Source organism: Chanodichthys erythropterus, chromosome 5 (assembly GCF_024489055.1).
Source record: "Chanodichthys erythropterus isolate Z2021 chromosome 5, ASM2448905v1, whole genome shotgun sequence".
In the NCBI taxonomy this organism is placed as follows: Eukaryota; Metazoa; Chordata; class Actinopteri; order Cypriniformes; family Xenocyprididae; genus Chanodichthys; species Chanodichthys erythropterus.
The window spans coordinates 5,438,458-5,460,136 of NC_090225.1; the positions used below are offsets into that span (position 1 = coordinate 5,438,458).

At 35.5% G+C, this 21,679-nt stretch overlaps 1 protein-coding gene across 1 annotated transcript; it reads right to left on the bottom strand.

The window, feature by feature from the left end:
• Positions 1-13: 13 nt before the first annotated feature.
• On the bottom strand, positions 14-19,392 carry enpep (glutamyl aminopeptidase). Its single transcript, XM_067385755.1, has 20 exons — positions 18,412-19,392; positions 15,609-15,750; positions 13,640-13,771; positions 13,399-13,519; positions 11,951-12,105; positions 11,039-11,152; positions 10,793-10,927; positions 9,801-9,866; positions 9,652-9,717; positions 8,632-8,792; positions 8,085-8,164; positions 7,836-7,972; positions 7,257-7,312; positions 6,916-7,066; positions 6,680-6,753; positions 4,534-4,638; positions 3,315-3,497; positions 720-860; positions 558-639; positions 14-435 (listed from the first exon to the last, which is right to left on the bottom strand). The coding sequence occupies exons 1-20, from the start codon at positions 19,035-19,037 to the stop codon at positions 274-276; spliced, it is 2,889 nt and encodes a 962-aa protein (XP_067241856.1). The 5' UTR covers positions 19,038-19,392; the 3' UTR covers positions 14-273.
• Positions 19,393-21,679: the final 2,287 nt, after the last annotated feature.

Consider the following 21,679-nt stretch of genomic DNA (forward strand, 5'->3'; position numbering starts at 1 on the left):
ATTTCTGAATTTATAAGCATCCTTTATGACATTTATTTCACATTACAAATAATTAATTTGATGTATATTGAGAAACATTAAATAAAGAAACAATGTACAGTGCCTAAGGATTTGTAATGCCTAAGAAAATATGTTTTAAAACTGTCATGGCAACAGAATCCAAGATTATTTTGTCATGAGAGTGTTTTTAATTATGGCTCTTAGCTAAAGTTTCATTTTCAAGCTGCCCTGAGCAATTCATTGACAAATTTAGTGGGATGTGGGAAAAACTGTTCAGATGCTGGAGTCTTCGATCACATTGTTCTCCAGCCAGACCCGGATCTCCTCCTGGTTCCGTCGCATCCATTCAATATTGTTCTTCACAGTCTCTATTGCCTGCTTCCTGGGCATCTCACCTGCTCCTGCATTCGGGTTCAGAGCAAAAAAGTGCTGCATCTAGAAAAAAAACAATTTGTGACAGTCAAACGTTGAGACATTTTACACAAAACTGCATTAAAAATTAAAAATTCAGTAAGTAGTAGTAAGCTATTATTCCAAACACAGTCTTTGTGTCTCACCTTCCACAGCTGCAGCTCGGTGTTGTATGTACTGGTAATTCTGGAGGGCAGGCGGCCCAAGTTCCTGTCATTGATAGTATATCTAGAACAGACATGAGATCATATATAACAACAGAAGAACACTGATTTTCCCTATTCTTTTCAACTGTTGGATGAACCAACCTGTTCACTAGGTAATCCCAGTTGAGCGTCATCCAGTCCCAGGCCATGGTTTTGCCATATGCGTTGCGTGACACATACTGCACTAAAGTAAATACATCTTGACTCCTTATAATGCTTTCATTTTTAGCGGCTTCAAGCAACCTGATAGGAAAGAAAAACATTTGAACAAATGAATTATTAAGTGCTGGTTTACTATGTCAAAGGCCCTGTTTACATCTGGTATTAAGATGCGTTTTGGTCGATCAGATCACAAGGAGACACATTCCCGTTTACACCTGGTATTTTAATCTGTCTCTTTTGTCCACTTTCAACCACTTCTGTCCTGATTTCTTTGAGCAGAGAGTCTATGGGTAAATGTAATGGCTTTTTCAGATCTTTTGATCTAATGGATGAAATAAGCTTGCGCAATTTACATATGAAGATGATGAAAAACATACAGAGAGCATCAGCTTTCATTTCTGCGCCGAGAAAATCAGGAATGGTGAGATAACATTGTGCTTGGTATGTTTTTCATCTTCTAATCATACTTGAATCTTCAGACGACAAAGTTTAAATCCCGTTTGGCTAGCACACTTCCCATAAAGTTTACATGTTAGGTCAGTAGGTGGTCTTTTGTGGCACATTCGACCACATGAGCGTTTCCACAACAAAAGCAATCCGGTCAAATGTGTTTTTGACTACCTCTGGAAGTGGTTGAAAGTGGACAAGCTCAAAACGTTTTACACCTGTTAAAACCTGTATTTAGCATCAGCCGAAATGCATCTTAATACAGGGCAAAGTCCCTTTAAGACAATTCACTTCACTCAGCGGCCATTTTTGAAATAGTGCAGCTCATATCTTGATTGGGTAAACATCAAATTCTCTAAAGCTGTTTGCCAAGCTTTCCATGAAATTTCCTAATTTGAAATCACTAATGAAAACTGACAACAACAGTCTCATAAATTTTGTTTCTAAACTCTTGAGTCATGACAAAAAAACTGTATTTTTCAGGCTGGATCAAGCAAATGTGGGCAATACGCATGCGTCCCTATAGGAAGCGCGCGTTTCACTGTTTCTATAGGAACTGGAGCTGCTAACGGCAGCTGCAGTGATGTGATGACTTTACCAATCGGCGATTGGCTCTTATTTAGAAGGCGGGACTTATTCCGCCATGTTGCGTTACACTTTCTCCCATTTATAATAATAAGAGTGCACCGTCTTTCTATATAAATTCTCTGAACAGGGCCAAAGAGATCAAAGCATGTGGACATTTTGTTCATCTAATAAATAGTGGTAGCATACTAAAATGCGGAAGAGGATTAGGGCCAAGCAATAGCCTAATAAAAAAATAAAACCATCTCGAGATTAAAGTTGTTAAATTTTGAGAAAAAAGTTGAGATAAAATGTTGAGAATAAAGTCATTAAATTATATAATTTATGTTATAAATATTATGTTGTATATAATTAATTATGTAATTTAACGAATTTGTTTTCGTAATTTAACGACTTTTTTCTCATAATTTAATGAGTTTATTCTCAACATTTTATCTTGATTTTCTCGAAATTTAACGACATTTTTCTCATAATTTAACAAATTTGATCTCGTAATTTAACAACTTTTTCTCATAATTTAATGACTTTATTCTCAACATTTTATCTCGACTTTTTTCTCGAAATTTAATGAGTTTTTTTCTCGTAATTTAACGAGTTTATTCTCAACATTTTATTTCGACTTTTTTCTTGTAATTTAATGAGTTTATTCTCAACATTTTATATCGACTTTTTTCTCGAAATTTAACAAGTTTTTTCTCAACATTTTATCTCGAATTTCTCGAAATTTAACGTTTTTTTTTCTTGTAATTTAACGAGTTTTTTCTCAACATTTTATCTCAACTTTTTTCTTGAAATTTAACGGGTTTTTTTTCTTGTAATTTAACAAGTTTATTCTCAACATTTTATCTCAACTTTTTTCTCGAAATGTAATGGGTTTTTTTTCTTGTAATTTAACAAGTTTATTCTCAACATTTTATCTCGACTTTTTTCTCGAAATTTAATGTTTTTTTTTCTTATAATTTAACAAGTTTATTCTCAACATTTTATCTAGACTTTTTTCTTGAAATTTAACAACTTTAATCTCAAGATGATTTTATTTTTTTATTATTGCTTGGCCCTAATCATCTTCCGTAAAAATCTCATCTGAGAAGCAAGAGGAGAATGATTGTTTTGTGTGTGTGTGCAATTTAGCTATGACTTAGTCAAGTGTTCCTGTAGGTGAAAGGATCTGAAGCACTATCAGTATTTTCACTTTACATTAGTTAAGTTGTAATGAAATTGAAGTAGTGACAGATCTTTTCTACTATATTATGTACATCTAAAAATAATGGGTTATCAAAAAAGAAAAATGTATTGGTTCCATGCATCATTGTTGATTGAATTCTGAGATATGGGCGTTGCACTCCAGCATACGTCACCAGAGATAAGTCTGTCATTTTCACAGGATGACAGAGTTATGACATTATCATTAAAAAATAAAACATATTTTTAAAAGAATCACTCACAGTAAAACCTATATCATGCATTTCAGCTTTAATATTGAACTAGGAAGAGGGAGATTACCTATGAAGGAGATTGACATTTTCTACTGAAGCCAGGCCATAGAGCAGCTTGTCTTTCTCCTGGGCAAGAGTGGCAGAGAGATACCTCTGGAACATGATTTCCCAGCTCCGACTTTCCAAGTCTGATTTTGAGCTCTTCATTCCGTATCGGTACACCAGCAACCGCAAGTTGACAGCCACACTGCTGCTCCCCAATCAGAGAAAGATCCTCTTTGATACACTGACTCTGAGTGGACCACTATATACAGTACAGTCCAAAAGTTTGGAACCACTAAGATTTTTTATGTTTTTAAAAGAAGTTTCGTCTGCTCACCAAGGCTACATTTATTTAATTAAAAATACAGTAAAAAACAGTAAAATATGTGAAATATTATTACAATTTAAAATAACTGTGTACTATTTATATATATATTTGACAAAGTCATTTATTCCTGTGATGCAAAGCTGAATATTCAGCATCATTACTCCAGTCTTCAGTGTCACATGATCCTTCAGAAATCATTCTAATATGCTGATCTGCTGCTCAAGAAACATTTATGATTATTTTCAATGTTGAAAACAGTTGTGTACTTTTTTTTTTCAGGATTCCTTGATGAATAGAAAGTTCAAAAGAACAGCATTTATCTGAAATACAAAGCTTCTGTAACATTATACACTACCGTTCAAAAGTTTGGGGTCAGTAAGAATTTTTATTTTTATTTTTTTGAAAAGAAATTAAAGAAATGAAAACTTTTATTCAGCAAGGATGCATTAAATCAATCAAAAGTGGCAGTAAAGACATTTATAATGTTACAAAAGATTAGATTTCAGATAAACACTGTTCTTTTGAACTTTCTATTCATCAAATAATCCTGAAAAAAAATATTGTACACAAATATTTTGTACAATTGTACACATTAAATGTTTCTTGAGCAGCAAATCAGCATATTAGAATGATTTCTGAAGGATCATGTGACACTGAAGACTGGAGTAATGATGCTGAAAATTCAGCTTTGATCACAGGAATAAATTACTTTGTGAAATATATTCAAATAGAAAACAGTTATTTTAAATTGTAATAATATTTCACAATATTACTGTTTTTTACTGTATTTTTAATTAAATAAATGTAGCCTTGGTGAGCAGACGAAACTTCTTTTAAAAACATTAAAAATCTTAGTGGCTCCAAACTTTTGGACTGTACTGTACCTTGTGAGGAATTTATGTATGAATGTGATTACCTGATTGTTCCATCAATCCATTTATTGAAAATGTCAGAGGCTTGGTCAAGAGCTACCTGGTCATTCATCTGACATGCAATGCCTAAAACGGTCTCTCTCAGAAGTCTGTACAGGAAAAAAAAAAAAAAGAAGAAGAAGAAGAAATTCAGGGGCTGTTTAAACACAGTTTTTAAACTAAAAATGGGGGAAAAAAAGAACTTTTAATTTTTGGAAAAATTATTTTTTTTTAAACTTTTGGACGCCACTGTATATGGGCGTACATACACACATGCAAACTATTCATGCATGTGTGTGTTTATACAGTATATGCAACATTTAACTGAGGTTTACAAGACTAAAATATAGCTGCGAGCAGCGATGGCGGGCCCAAGCCGGTGGCACCGCCACCCCGGTGGCTTCAGGGCAACTGTGCACAGCGGGCAATAGGCACTTAAAACGGTTAAACATCAAAGGACTATGTCAAATTCACTCCACATTTACTGCACTACAAGGTGCCGCTATAGAGCCCCTCCTCCCTGCCCATTTTCAAAGGATTACATGTGCCAAGTTTTAACATTATTCTGATGAATTTTGAAGCAAATCAGGTAAAAATAAGAGGGTGATCTCAATGTATGCTGAAAGTGACACATTTTCTGCTTCCAGTTGGTGGCGCTATGACTTTGAATCACAATAGTCAAATCCATGTGATCAGCCTTGTACAACGAAGACTAAGCCAAAGTTTCATCAAAATCAATTAAAGTATGCAGAAGTTATAACACTTTGTTTCCCTTTTCTTGCCATAAATTCGTTGCCTCGCCACGGCCAAACCGTTTGAGATATCCAAAATCCGTTTGCAATTAAACAACTTCAATGTGTTCGCAACAAGTTAAAAAAAGCTTGGTGTAAATTGGATAAACCCTGTAGGAGTAGTAGTATAAAATTCATAGCCTGTTTTTTCAAAAAATTAACATTCAAACCAAAATAGCTGACTTCCTGTTGGTCGGAGCTAATGAATGTAAATTAGAAAATTGTCCGGCTTGATGAGAATAATATGTGTACCGAGTTTGGTGACTGTAGGAAAAACTAACCCCCCCACTTTTGTCAAAAGGTGGCGCTACTGAGCCCCTCCACCACACCCATTTCTATGGCTTTGTCCATGTCTACTGGTTGACAATATTGATGTGTGTGTCGAGTTTCATGCAATTTGAAGCATGTTAAGAGCCTCAAAAACACTCAAGAATATTATTACAGTTTGACCTGTTGCCATGGCAACAATATTTCAAATATCAAAAATCCTGTCATAGGTCTACATCTGCTGTGTATTGACATTACACTGATGAAGTTTGAAGCAAATCAGGAAAAAATAAGAGGGTGATCTCAAAACATTTCAAAAAGTGATACACTTCCTGCTGCCAGTTGGTGTCGCTATAACTTTGACTCACAATAGTCACATCCATGTGATCAGACTCCTATAACGAACACACTCGTGAAGTTTCATAAAGATCAATATATGTATTAAGACGTTATAACACATTTCCTGTTTCCTTTTTCTCGCCATAAATTCGTTGCCTCGCCACGGCCAAACCGTTCGAGATATCAAAAATCCCCTGGCAATTTTTAATCATCAGTGTCTTGACTTCATGCTGACCGAGTTTGGTGGCGATCGGATTAATCGTCTAGGAGGAGTATATCAAATTCCAGAGCATGCGTTTTTCAAACAACCCTTAATAGCTGACTTCCTGTTGGCGTGGCGATTAACTTAGAGCGCGAAAGTTGTTCGGCCCGATGAGGTCTATATGTGTACCGAGTTTCATACTAATACGTGCAAGCATGTTTAATATATGGACCAAATTTTCAGACTTTTTTCAAGGGGGCGCTGTCGAGCCCCCCTGCCACGCCCGGGTACCAGCCTCTCCGGCGTCCTAATGGCCGCGGATTCCAATGTGTGTGCCAATTTTCAAGAGTTTTTGAGCATGTTAAGGCCCCCAAAAAGCCCCGGAAGACGGAAAAAAAAAAAAAAAAAAAAAAAAAAAATAATAATAATAATCCTTAGAAGAACAAGAGGGCCCTGCGCGCTTAATTCGCTTGGGCCCTAATAATCCAAGAATGTGTCCTTGGCCTGACGTACAAGAGAGTTTTTTAGTTAGTTCTGCCAAAACATTCTCACCGCTGTGTTTGGGTCCCCTCATCAATCCATCCAAGCTCACTGGATATCTTCTGCACATGGTCACGGAAGAGTTTCTAAACATGATTTGAAACAGAGCATATGAAAAACAGAAGATGTGAAATAGTAACTTCTTTCAACTTCTTTCATAAATCTCCTGCTTGGAATAACATATAACATGTTTTTTTCATAAAGACTGTTGTCATGCTCTGGAAGGCAGTGAAGACTTTGGACCCAACCTGGAATTTGGGGTACAGCGTTCGGTCATCAGCCAGCATGTCTCTGACATAGGAGATAGAGGTAGCTACTCGATCCCACACAATATACGCCGTTTCATTGGCCAGATATCTTGTTAAGTTGAATGAATTTCCATAATCGACAATATCTGCCCTGTTAATGCAAAACAAATGGCAGCACTTTTAAGCATGACTTCATCATCCTTACTTTCTGACCTCCACTATAACCATAAAAAGCTGTGCTATGTAAAATCATCTCAAATTCATTTTTTGTTTTAACTGTCAACAAATCGAGATTGAAAACATAAGCTTTCTGCAGTTGGAAAATGTTTGTACTAACTCACCGTCCAAATGCAAATACATCATCAATATAGCTGCTTCGATCAGTTGCATCATACACCTAAAACAGATAAACATCATGTGAATTAATCAAGCAATAAGCCCCACGAAGCCGTGGTTAACAGCTAAGGGGCGTTGCATGAAAACCCCCTTAGCTGTTATAAATTCACTGTAAACCACGGCTTCACAGGGATTATTGCTTTTATAAAACAGTTACCACACAATACAAATATTAAAGCCAAAATATATGTATCGATGCAACTTTCATGAAGTAAAATCATCAAAAGGCATTTTTACAGTGTCAGACTCTCTAGGCTTATTGTTTTGTACATTATAGCGGACTACTTTTTTCTTAGGGGAAGCTTTATACAGGCAGTGTTGTTAAAGCGGGAAAAGTGATTAATTAAACAATGATTCAACAGCGCTTTCAACCGAAACAATAAACAATACTCTGGAAAACCCTATGGAAACAGCCCAGCATACAGGCATGAATATAAAATAATTTAAATTAAATTAATACTTATTACTTTTCTCTCTGTTAGCTACAGTTCTGTTAATTAGTTCTGAAATATCAATGATAATACCGTATGATCTGTGAAAAGTTGCTCGGCAATAGCGCTCCACACACTGTCGTGGTGATTTACTCGATAAAAGCCCATGTGGTCTTTGTTGACTTTGATAAGACCATCGGTAGCAGGAGAGTATCCAAAAATGACTGTCTCTAATTAAACACAGGCCAATGACAGAAATTAATTACACAGCAGAATACCTCAATTAAAACAACTTATTCCTCCGATAAGAAAAAAAAAGTCTAAGCATATAATCTTGTTAACCTGTTTGTCCTTTGTCAAATAAGAAAGAGTTGTTTTTGGAGTCGAGTGTTCTCCATTTCACAGGAATGGTCCATTTGTATCTGTGGGACAAGAGATCATTGTAAACTAATGACATTTTCTGTGTGCCAAAAGAGAAAAGAAGAATCAGAGGTGAGTTCAGTGTATTATCTGTGTTCCTGTGAAGAATAATGAGGAAAATTTATTGGGGACAGATGAGATAAGGAGCTAAAGAATACTGCTTTTCAGTTCATGGGTTGTGACCGTAAAATGAGTTGTAGGTTTGTTCTGATTGTGAACAGTAAGAATAAACCAATAATTGTGCAGAATTTTAAAAGGGAGGACAAAAACACTTTCCATGTTTTTTGTTGCTGACGTCAAATGCTGTGCATTTGTTTAAACAGTATTTTGGTGCAAATTCATGTCACTTGGCAGTATTGCTGCTAACACAATATTTGGCCTAGTGGTAATATTATTGAATTCCAGTGTTTGATTCCACAGACATCATCATTTTGGTGTGGGAATAGATCTATTTGGTCATCAGGCTCACCCTAGGGGAGTGGTGGGTTGGCTGGGGTCAGCATTGGGGTCCAGGAGGAACCTTTTCTGGGTGAGTTTAGCTTCAGTGTCTGTGTTGGTCAGCTGCAGAAGAGGATAACCCATCTGCTTGGTCCATGTGTCCATAATGTCTGCCACAGGTAAGCCACTTTCCTAAAGTATGACCCAAGATATAATATGTATATATCTATATAGTGTGCAGACTTAAAGAAACATACATATTTATAAATATATAACAACATATTCCAATTTTACAACTTGATCATTATATATATATATATATATATATATATATATATATATAGTACTGTAGTACTGTATTTACAGTATTTTCACACACACAAAATGGTTTTAAGCCAGTTATTTATATATTTTGATGTAGTTTGTCAGTAGAAAATATCAGTTTATATTTCCAAACATTCCTTTTGCACACAAAAATCTCACTGGATTATTACAATTAATGGCAAAAGGAAGGTTTGAAAATGAAAAATTATAGTTCTGATATAGTTTATATCACTTTATTCACGACGGTCCACTTTAGACATTCTACTGACTATAAGTAACTTTGCAAGTATGTGTCAACTTATTCAACTAACCCTAACCTAACAAGTCTACTAATACTTTAATGAGAGATAGTAGACATGTATTTGAAAAGTTACTTATAGATAGTGGACTATCGAAATAAAGCGTAACCTATATTTTGCCCTAAATTTGTCACAACATATGTAGCATTAAAGGTGCCCTAGAATCAAAAATCAGGGAGCGCGAGATTTAAAGGGGCCGCAGCCTGAACCGGTGCATAGTTAATGATGCCTCAAAATAAAAATTAATTTAAAAAAATCTATGGGGTATTTTGAGCTGAAAATTCACAGACACATTCAGGGGACACCTTAGACTTATATTACATCTTGTGAAAGAACGTTCTAGGGCACCTTAGACTATATATATATATATATATATATATATAAAAAATTGTTAACATGGCAAGGTATGACCAATAAAAGCTATTTACATCAGCCAAGGCTTTCCAAAAATCTGCAGTCTTGGCATTCTGGAAGGGGTAGGCTTTCAGATATCGCTGTGGTAAAAAAGAAAGAGGTTTTATTTAAGATATAAGTGTGGAGGCATTGGAAAATGTATGTAAAAAGTGAGGTGCCTTACTCGACATCCATCCCTAAATTTGTCACGGCCAAGCAATTCCTCCAGCATACGTAAAATAGAAGCGCCCTAAAGCAGAATGAGATTAGAGCAATCAATACATAGCAAAAAGAGATACAAGATTAGTTCACTTCAGAATACAAATTTCCTGATAATTTGCTCACCCCCATGTCATCCAAGATGTTTATGTCTTTATTTCTTCAGTTGAAAAGAAATTAAGGTTCCAGGATTTTTCTCCATATAGAGGACTTCACTGGGGTACAACAGGTTGAAGATCCAAATTGCAGCTTCAAAGGGCTCAACACAATTCCAGACGAGAAATAAGGGTCTTGTCTAGTGAAACGATCGGTCATGTTCTAAAAAAAAGAATTTATATACTTTTTAACCACAAATGCTCGTCTTGCACTGCTCTGCGATGAGCCACGCATTACGTAATCACGTTGGAAAAGGTCACGCGTGACGTAGGTGGAAGTACCACGGCAGGGCGAAGAAACTCCATCTCATTTTCTCCTCCAACTTCAAAATCATCCGACATCATTGTTTTACCTTTTAATTGTAAAGGCCGTTTGACTTAATCTTTGCACGTTCGCTTTGTAGACACTGGATCTGTACTTTCGCCTACGTCACGTGTGACCTTTCCATCGTGGCACATCGTAGAGTAGTGCAAGATGAGCATTTGTGGTTAAAAAGTATATACATTTTTTTTTTTTTTTTTAGAAAATGACCAATCGTTTCGCTAGATAAGACCCTTATTCCTCGTCTGGGATCGTGTAGAGCCCTTTAAAGCTGCAATTTGGACCTTCAACCCGTTGGTAGCCAATGAAGTCCAAAAATCCTGGAATGTTTTCCTCAAAAATAGTAATGTTTTTTCGACTGAAGAAAGAAAGACATCTTGGATGACATGGGGGTGAGTAAATGATCAGGAAACTTTAATTCTGAAGTGAACTAATCCTTTAATAGATCAACATCACTAGGTCAGGCATCACTGACTTTACCTTGTTATATGAGATGGCATCAAACACAGATGTGATCTCAGCAGGGCTGGACACATCCACAATAATAGGATGGGAGGAGAGAAGAGCATCATCAACCATGACAGGAAATACATCATTGATAAGTATGATGTCACGCTGTTGAATTGAATACAGAGATTGAATTGGGCATAAACATGACAGTGGGATGCTTTCAGAGAGATATTGCCTATTAAGGAATATATTTAAAAGATTCAGGCATGTGCTCACCATTCCCCAGTCAGACTCGGCTTGTTCCACTCCCACATACTCAAAAAAGCTGGCAAAGCCCTCGTTCAGCCACAAGTCGTCCCACCAGTCCATAGTCACAATATTTCCAAACCACTGCAGATTAAAGACAAAACAGCTCCTTAAACGGTAGACCCCAAATACCTCATGCTTATTCAGCCCTGTATTGTTCCTGTAACAGTGCCTTTAATAAAATGTTTATTCAAAGTGAAAAAAAATGTGGCAAAGACATATTTCAAGAATTCAATACGCGAACTATGCAACCAAAGTCATCAGCATCAGCAGTCAGCATGATGAAGGCTCTGCTTTGAGTGAATGACTTTGTAAGGAAATAAGTTACCAATCTAAATTACATTATGATTTTAGAACATCTATAAAAGGTTTCTACAGTATTATAATATGATGTTTTTAGCCCTTTTGCAACTTCGGGTTGTTTTTTTTTTTTGGTTTCAGACTGCCTTCAACAACCTTGGACCTGACCATAAAAAGATAATCTTATCAGTAAGCAGTGTGACTGCTATCATTATCCTAAAAAACATCACTGCGATGGATGCCCCTGAGAGGGTGTAATATGTAACTGTGTGATAGGAATCTTTATGGTAATCTCCGTCAGACTTGTTACTGTAAATGTGCCTGATAAATTCAGCCTTTTTGATTGAAAATGCAGTTACAGGAAACAGTAAAATGAGATGCATGTTCAGCACAGAGTGTTCTGCCAAGGCCCATTCTGACGTGTGACTGATGATGTGTACGCAATTGTCCTCGATCTGCGCAGTGTCCTGGACAGAGCACCTGTAGTGTGCTTTCAAACACTGCTTCCTATAAATGATATAAAGCTGGACATGATGCTAAGGTTATCCATTATACCATCAGATATGTGATAGGGTTAGTAACCTGGTGAACAAGCTCATGCGCAATGACACTGGCCACTCGCTGTTTGTTGATTGAAGAGGACTCCTTGTCATCGAACAGCAGGTTGGTTTCTCTGTAAGTAATCAACCCCCAGTTCTCCATCGCTCCTGTCCCAAAGTCTGGGATCGCTATCTTATCTGCAGCAGAGACAGAATACAGACTTTTGTCACAATAATTATTGCATAGATGGACATGATATGAATCAGTTGATAAGATAAAATACGTTATGAACCAGTGCCTTTTGATTAGATCAGTTTGTACAGCTATTTCAAATTGTAAAAGGGTAAATGACAAATAAGAGTGTTTAAAGATTTTTTTTAAATGTGCTCTTTGTACACTCTAAAAAATGCTGGGTTAAAAACAACCCAAGTTGGGTTGAAAATGGACAAACCCAGCGATTGGGTTGTTTTAACCCAGCGTTTGGGTTAAATGTTTGCCCAACCTGCTGGGTAGTTTTATTTAAACAAATTATTGTTTAAAAATTGCTATATGGCTAGCTTAAAATGAACCCAAAATAGTTGGGAAATTAAAAACCAGATGCAATTAGAGACAACAATAATAGACAAAAGGTGAATGTTTATTAATAAGCTTTAATATTTTATTAATATGAATTTAATAGTTTAATAGTTTATTAATATACATTTATTAATAAGCAATTTAATAAATGTTTATTGTTTAATAATTATTCATTGAACATTAATAAATGTTCATTTCCAACATACTTGGTTAATTTTAATTAAGCAATACAGTAATTTTTAAACAATAATTGAGTTAAATAAAACTACCCAGCAGGTTGGGCAAACATTTAACCCTACCGCTGGGTTAAAACAACCCAATTGCTGGGTTTGTCCATTTTCAACCCAACTTGGGTTGTTTTTAACCCAGCATTTTTTAGAGTGTATCAATTTTGGTTACATATGATGATTTTTTTTTTTTTTTTTTTTTTAACAAATATCATTAATGATTAGTTCATAAACATAACATTTTGGGGGAGTTACATTTTTGACATTTTGTGGTATTTGCCTTTTTTTTGTTTTGTTTTTTTGCTTGTTGGTCATGCCACATGACAAGTCTTTCAAAAAATAAAAAGCAATAAATCTGTTAAAATATTTTTTTTTCTAAGACATCAACACAAAAAAGTATGTCCACTTACAGTAATTAATTAACAAGAGTTTCTTTTAAGATTTTTTTTTCTTCATTATGATATTGAGAGAGCTTAAAATGAATATCTCAATAAATTTTAATTTAAAAATTAAAAAATCATGTTAGAGTTGTGTTGAAGTTACTATATATATGATTTTTTTTAAAATAAATTAATAGATCCAGAAAAAATGAGCATCATGCAACATAATTATAAGTAATAATTAATAAATGATGATCATACCCCTAATATGATAAACAGTTAAAAATTGTGAAAATGTATGATTTACCGAGTTTCTCTATAGAATATTCCATGTCAAAATACTCCTCAAAGTAATCGAATATTATCTTAGTGACATTTGCAGCATATTCAGCGGTGGAGATCTGCAAAGGCTGAGCATAGATCCGCAACTGTCAGGAGGAGAGAAAGAGATGAATAATGAAAATCCAGAGGTTTCAGTGTTCTGACTGTTAGGAAATATTCAGTAAATCCTGGATTCAGTAAAACAAACACTGAGAGAAATTGCTTACTGGTATTCCTCTGTTCGAGGTTTGCTCCACATAAGTGAACTGGTGCACCGCAAAACATACCAGATAGGTGCTCATGATTACTGATTTTTTAAAGGAGGTTTTTGTCTTTCCATTTGACACTGTCTCTTTGTTCTGTAAAAGAAAGCCAAAAGATGCATTTAAAGGGTTAGTTCACCCAAAAATGAAAATTATCCTATGATTTACTCACCCTCAAGCTCTAGGTGTATATGACTATCTTCTTTCAGAAGAACACAACCGAAGTTATATTAAAAAATATCCTGGCTCTCCCAAACCTTATAATGGGGGCGTGAGATTTTAAAGCCCAAAAAAGTGCATCCATCCATCATAGAAGTAATCCATACAGCTCCAGGGTGTTAATATAGGCCTTTCTTAAAGCGAAGTGATGGGTTTTTGTAAGAAAAATATCCATAACTATAACTTTGTAAATTTTAATAACTAGCTTCTGGTAAACGGCTGTGAATGACGTAGATGTAGGAGTATCATAAGCTTAGACGCCTCTCTCTTTAAACATTCTCATTTTAGACTTCAAATTTGTGACCGCCGTTTTATTTTGCTCTATTCTTTGCACTTTCGTGTTCGTCATTGCGTCATGCGTTGGGTCAGAGGTTACTCTTCCACCGTAAATCGATGCATACGGTCATCAGCCAGAAGCTAGTTATTATTGCTTATAAAGTTTTAAATATGGATATTTTTTCTTACAAAAACCCATCGCTTCCCTTCAGAAGGCCTTTATTAACCCCCTGGAGCCGTATGGATTACCTTTATGATGGATGGATGTGCTTTTTTGCACTTCAAAATCTCACTCCCATTATAAATATTCTTTAATATAACTCCGATTGTGTTCGCCTGAAAGACGATAGTCATATACGCTACTGTTCAAAAGTTTGGGGTCGGTAACATTTTTAATGTTTTATAAAGAAGTTTCATCTGCTCACCAAGATTGCATTTATTTAATTAAAAATACAGTAAAAACAGTAATATTGTGAAATATTATTACAATTTAAAATGACTGTTTTCTATTTGAAAATATTTGAAAATGTAATTTATTCCTGTGATGCAAAGCTGAATTTTCAGCATCATTACTGCAGTCTTCAGTGTCACATGATCCTTCAGAAATCATTCCAATATGCTGATTTGCTGCTCAATAAACATTTATTGTGCACAGATGTACAAAATATTTGTGTACAATACTTTTTTTACAGGATTATTTGATGAATAGAAAGTTCAAACGAACAGTGTTTATTTGAAATAAAATCTGTTGTTACATTTTAAATGTCTTTACTGCCACTTTTGATTGATTTAATGCATCCTTGCTGAATAAAAGTATTCATTTCTTTAATTTCTTTAAAAAAAAATAAAAATAAAAATTCTTACTGACCCCAAACTTTTGAACGGTAGTGTATAATGCTACAGAAGCTTTGTATTTCAGATAAATGCTGTTCTTTTGAACTTTCTATTCATCAAGGAATCCTGAAATTGTTTTCAACATTGATAATAATAACAAATATTTCTTGAGGAACTAATCATCATATTAGAATGATTTCTGAAGGATCATGTGACACTGAAGACTGGAGTAATGATGCTGAAAATTCAGCTTTTCCAACACAGAAATAAATTAATAAAAAAAAAAAAATTGTAACGATATTTCACAATATTACTGTTTTTACTGTATTTTAATTAAATAAATGCAATCTTGGTGAGCAGACGAATCTTCTTTCAAAAATATTAAAAAATCTTACCGATCCCAAACTTTTGAACGGTGGTGTACACCTTTGAGGGTGAGTACATTTTTTGGTGAACCATCCCTTTAAGAGTAATACTAACCAAAACCATACAACCACACACTCGCACATAACACATTAGCAAACTGATGGTTCTATTCTTGGTTTAAACATTGGTTTAAACTCCACAAACTGTTTTGAAGACTTAAGCAGCAGGGGCAGCATACCTCCACAGGCATGTTGGACAGCGCTTCATATCCACTGTCATGGGTGATGGAGATTGTGTAGGTGGCCTTTTTGTTGGGCTCATCAAAACAGGGAAAAGATTTACGAGCGTCTGTGGGTTCATGGTCTGTTGCAGCAATTTTCCTGTAAAAGATCAGAGTGGGGTTTATGAAGCTCAACTAGTGGTTTACGTTTACCCCAGCAACAACGCGGGGAAAGTCCAACCACATTTTCATTAACATCTAATCAAGTTTGATTACGGCCAAAATTAAACTCACTGCCGGTTCTATGTGTGTGCAACAAAATAGATTTTGGTGGCCTCTGAAGTTTTGCCCATGCAAATGCTTTAAAACAAAAATAAAAAGTGATTTGATAAACGTGATTCATAGTTCTTAAGACATCATAGATAATAAAGAGTTGTTTGATGATCATATATGATAAGATATGAAATTATATAAGATCATGATGTATGACTTGGTATTTCATAATATATTACAAATGGCATACTCTACTATTTTCTATAGCTTGTTTAACTGTTAGTTTTTCTCAGATATGAAACTAGTGCAGTAATAGTGCTAAAAGCCATACTACTTCATGAATAAAAAAGCTTTAGCAGATGTAGTTCTCTCATTCTTGGCACCTTTCTGCTTTTGTTCCAAGAAATGAGGGTCCAGGTCAGTTCAGTGCAGTTGTTAAAATTGCACACAATTCCCAAATCGGATAACACACTGTGACTCTACTTACAAGTTGGCAGTACTCACCAAGCACTGAAAATAAATGGCACGTGTAGCATTGGTAAATACTTAAAGGTCGGGTAAGCAAATTGTTTTATAAACACTTTTTGTTATACTGGTTGAAACTCTCTTCACATCCTGATAGCGATCATTAACAAGTGGTCTGAATATTAAAACGTACATAAATCTTCTGTGGAAGTCTCAGGAGCAAAACAATGTTTGTCCAATCATTGCATTCAGTCCAAAGATTTATATGCCCAATCATTGTATTCGGACTGTTTTTATGTCAACTATCAACGGCGAAATGAATCTGCAGCAATCAGGTGGTACAAGTAAGAGCTGGAAGTTGAATATGTTCATTATTATTGCTTTGGACGTGAGGTAGTTTAACGCAGTCTCTCGTCGCATGTCTTTGGAGATGCTCTGAAGGGAGAGTGGGATGCTTTCAAAGCTTTCTTGCTATTCCTAGCAATCGCCTACCCTACTGTTAACATTGTAATCTCATTGGTATTTTCCACCATTTTTGATATCTCTCTCAGAGACTATAATTCAATTCTCTTTGTAGCAGAGCTCTCAGACCTTCTTATCCAAACCATGAGCTAAATTCAGACAATCAGAAAATTGGAGACTGTCTATCTGTTCCCTGTCACAAATCAGAGGAGCTGAGATGTAATTGTGAGAAAATTGAGATAAATAAGCTGGCAAGACATTTCTGGGACATGTTGTAATTTGGTAAAAGGTCATTTGCATTAGTGAGATATATCACTGTTGGAGCCAAGCAGTAAATGATACATTTAAAAAATATCTGAAATAAATGCAACAATAATAGGTCATCTAGAGTACAGAGACATAACCTAGGGTTTACTAACCAAGCCATGTCACCTAAAGTTTAGGGTAACAAAGTTTTGTAGTACAAGAGTGACAATGACGATACTGATAAAAGGTTTACCATTTGGTGTTGTCTCATGGCCCTGAAATGATGAACTGTAACATCCTTATCTGCGCACCTGGTTACTATAGTAACTATTACAGACATATAAAAAAATAATCCTTAACTAAATTGCATCACGTCATCTATTAACCTCTGTACAGAGTTGCAAAATACTTGAATAACTGTATTTCATCACAATACGCAATTATTATTTTGTGGAACTTACTCAACTGAAACTGAATAATTTACACTCCTTATAATTTCATTTAGACCTCCAAAATGCAAAGTAAATTTTTGCAGGTCATCACAAAGTAAATCTATCCTCGTTTTGTCCTGAGCTTACAATTCAATCAAATTATGCAAGAAACTGATCATTTATAGCTAAAGATATCCATTTCAGTGTAAACTGTATTTGGAAATAACGTTGGTCATTCAGCCTTGAGAAGAAACACTATAGCACTATATCATACTATAGCACAGTATTATATCTAAAGCAATGTGGATGAAAAAATAACTACTGTTGAAAAATTGTGGTCAAAGAAATTATTGTCACTTTTGATCAAATTAATGCATCCATGCTGAATAACAGTATTAAACATTCATATTGTTACACTTTCTAATAAATGCTGTTCTTTTGAACTTCCTATTCATCAAAGAATTCTGAAAAAAAAAATATCCACAAAAATATGAAGCAGCACAACTGTTTTCAAAATTAATAATAATAAGAAATGTTTCTTGAGCAGCAAATCAGCATATCAGAATGATTTCTGAAGGATCATGTGACACTGAAGACTGGAGTAATGATGCTGAAAATGGTCAGTATTTAATAGAAAACAGTTGTTTTATTCCAATAATATTTCACAATAATACTATTTTTACTGTATTTTTGAATGCAACCTTAGTGAGCATAAAAGTTTTCTTTCAAAAACAATAAAAAAAGTACCAAACTTTTGAACAGTAGGGAATATTTAAACGTTTTTCACTTTCAGTGACGTATACATGTTTTATAATTCATTAAATTGTGACAGTACACACTTTCAAGTATGATTTTCCAATACTTTTCATACCCCGGACCTGTGCATACTGACTAATTACACCACAAAAAATACATTTCTACAATATAGATGTTTTAATGCTTACTTGGTAACTCCATTCTCCTGATACGTGGTCCTGTAGAAACCAACAAGAGAGCCATTGAGCCAGCCCTGGAAGTGAAGAGTGAGGATGTAGTGCTCTCCTGTCCCAGTGACACTCAGCTGCTCGGTCGCCTCCACCACCACATACTCCTGCGGCGTGTACTTAAAGCATTCCTTCACCCTGACAGAAGTCACTCCGGACGGGCCACTGCGCTGTAAAGTGGGCACCTCGGTGACAAATGTCTCTCGGATGTGGAGCCACAGGTGCTGACTGGGCTGCGTCAGGGTCAGATGGATGGACACGCTCCCGGTGTAGATGTCCGTATTGAGGTCGGGCTCCAGATGCAGATCGTAATGGAACGGTACCATGAAGTCAGGTAAGCGGAAATTGTTCCATCCGCCGTTTGTGTTGTCGGATGTTTTGCAGGGACCCCGGTCATCTGGCGGTGTTGTGGGTGATGGTGTTGGAGTTGGTTTGGTTTCGTCTTCGGATGAGGAGGTCTTCTGGCTTAAGCCAACTCCGAGCCCCACGGCAACACCTGTCACTATGACAACAGCGCAGATGATAGCAGCATGCTTCCAACGGATTAAGTACCTCTTTTCCTTCTTTTCAAACTCCAAACTTTCCATCGCAAGCCGTCAAACGCACACACAGAGTCAGAATGTGTACAAACACTCAAAGTTCACAAAGTCAGAACACTCACTCCCTGTGAACCCCCTCACACACACTATCCTTACACTTCCTTTTGCCTCCTAAGAGAGAAAACAGCTGTGTCTGATTCCCAAATGTGTGGACATATGCAGTCCCACACTCACTCATGCAGGGCAGCCTGTGGGAGGCTCAGGAGGTTAAAGAAGGAGTTAAGTTTCACCGCCCTCCAAAAAACTGCTCTGATGTCTGTAAGGTCACAGCCACGCGGTTGTCAATACGTTCACACAGGGAAGTGATCTTAAGCATTAGTGTGGCAAGTCCTCCTACACTAAATCTCAAGCTGATAACAGTGATACACAGGGGACAGGGGCTGAATTTGTACCGCCCTTCAGTTAAACATAAATCAAAATATGTTAATCAGCAGTCAAAGAGGAATGATCACAAACAAGCATCAGAGAGAGAAACGTGGGGGAGGGAGGCATAGGAAAACGGAGTAATGTGAAAAGAGTTATTATGAGGAGAGGAAGGGGCTTAAGGGAAAGAACTGGGGAATGTTACGAAGCTGACGTGGTTTTAAGTGACTGAACATTATATCCAGGATTCAAAATTTTCAGACATTAAAGTCTCCTGCAGGTATATGGAGTGTTACTTTTACAAGTAATGCATTACAACTGCGTTACTCCCTGAAAACGTAACTAATTGTGCTACTTTTTATGGAAAGTAATGCATTACGTTACTTTTTCGCATCTGAGCTGGGCTTGCTTGTTTGTTTTTTAATAACAAGCCAGTTATTCTGTTTTTGGCAAATGTAAAGGCCCTTTCACACCATAATTAAAATGAATAAGCCTCAGGCTGAAGGAAATGCAAAGTTCAGAAAGTTCAGCACTCTCAACAACAAAAAAAGAAACACAAATGTGATGTTTATCTAAAGTCATTTTTTGCTTATTAGTATAGTTGAATTGGATTGTTGAAGGTCAGCAGTAAAGACATAGGTTAATAAAGTGAGATTAAATACATAAAGTATATTTGTGTTATTTAACATTTAATTAGTGCAGGTTTGCATAATATTCTGAGTTTGCATGTCACAGTTTTAATCCATTTTGAGGAATACTGAATGTTTTTGTGCAAGCGAAATTAGTAAATTTACATATATGCATTCACATTTAGTCTAGAACTACAATAACCATCATGTTCACACAGCGCACACAACACCTCTGTATTTACTTACGATTCCTCTCAACATGTGGACAGGAGAGCTGTCAGTTAACAAATGGGAAAACAAAGTAACTTGTGTTACTTATTTGATAAAGTAACTCAGATATTTTCCTGTGAATTTAAAAGTAATCCGTTACTTTACTAATTACTTGGAAAAAGTAATCTGATTACATAACTCGCATTACTTGTAATGCGTTACCCCCAACACTGGGTATATGTGGTTCTTTATTCATGACACCATTCGATCAGAAAGGACAAATGTTGTGATCGGAGACCTTGAATAGGGAGATCTAAATACAGTCACTTAATGTTAGTGACTATACGCAAAAACCCCCTTTGCAAAGTTTTCTTCCTAAATGTAGTTTTATTTATTCTTATTTGAAGACAATTGATTATAATATATGTTTGGTTTTAAAAACTCAGGTTAACTTTCATACACGTATAGCAAAAAAAGTGTTTGGGCCCAAACTTTTTACAATGATGAGCCAATAAATAAGACTTGATTGATGGCTGTGGGCCAAAAGTAAATGATGCATTATGTCCCAACAGTATTAAATTCAAATTTACATTTCTAAAAATCAAATTCACTTATATTCTCTCTATTTTAATGCAGAATGATCCATGAAACTTAAAATCTGGGCAAACGCTAAAGTTATAGAAAACTTCAATGCAGTCTTCAACGTGTTCAGTGGCACAGCAGTAGCGAGTAATGCTTGCAGACCTGGCTTTTAATATGATCGATGTGGATCTGAATCCACCTTTTGCAGAGTTCACATTTATTTTTAATAAAAATTAAAATAATGGTCTAAAAGTGGAAATAAACTGCAAACAAGTGTTTAATAATATTAAAAATGTTTATTTTGTAGGGTTAGGGGAAGGTGTAGGGAGGGTTTTTATTCTCCCAATAAGGCAGCATCCATTTAATAATTCTAATAAATATATATAATCATTTACACTCTAAGATATTATTGGATCCTTATAATGTACAAAAATACTGAGGTGCAAATAGAATCTGTCAATATAAAGTATAGAGAGCATCTAATTACTATTTACTCTTATTGCAAAGAACTGATACTTTTACATGGAGTAAATAGAATCTGTCGCTATTTTCACCTAAATAGCCTATTGCTAAGAAAATGCTGCTATTGTTACTAAGTGTAAATTGAATGTATTGCTATTTTTACTTAGTGTAAATAGCATCTATCGCTATGAAAATATGCTATTTTCACTTCTCACTTCCATCTAAGGGTATGTTTACACAACAACAATGTTACTAAAAATGGAAAAGTTTTTTGCATACAGATGATCCGTGAAAACACTTAAAAACACTGTATTGTGCATGCCAGGCCAGTAGTTGGCGATGACACGCCAAAGAAAGATTGCGCGCCTATAGACTGAACACGTA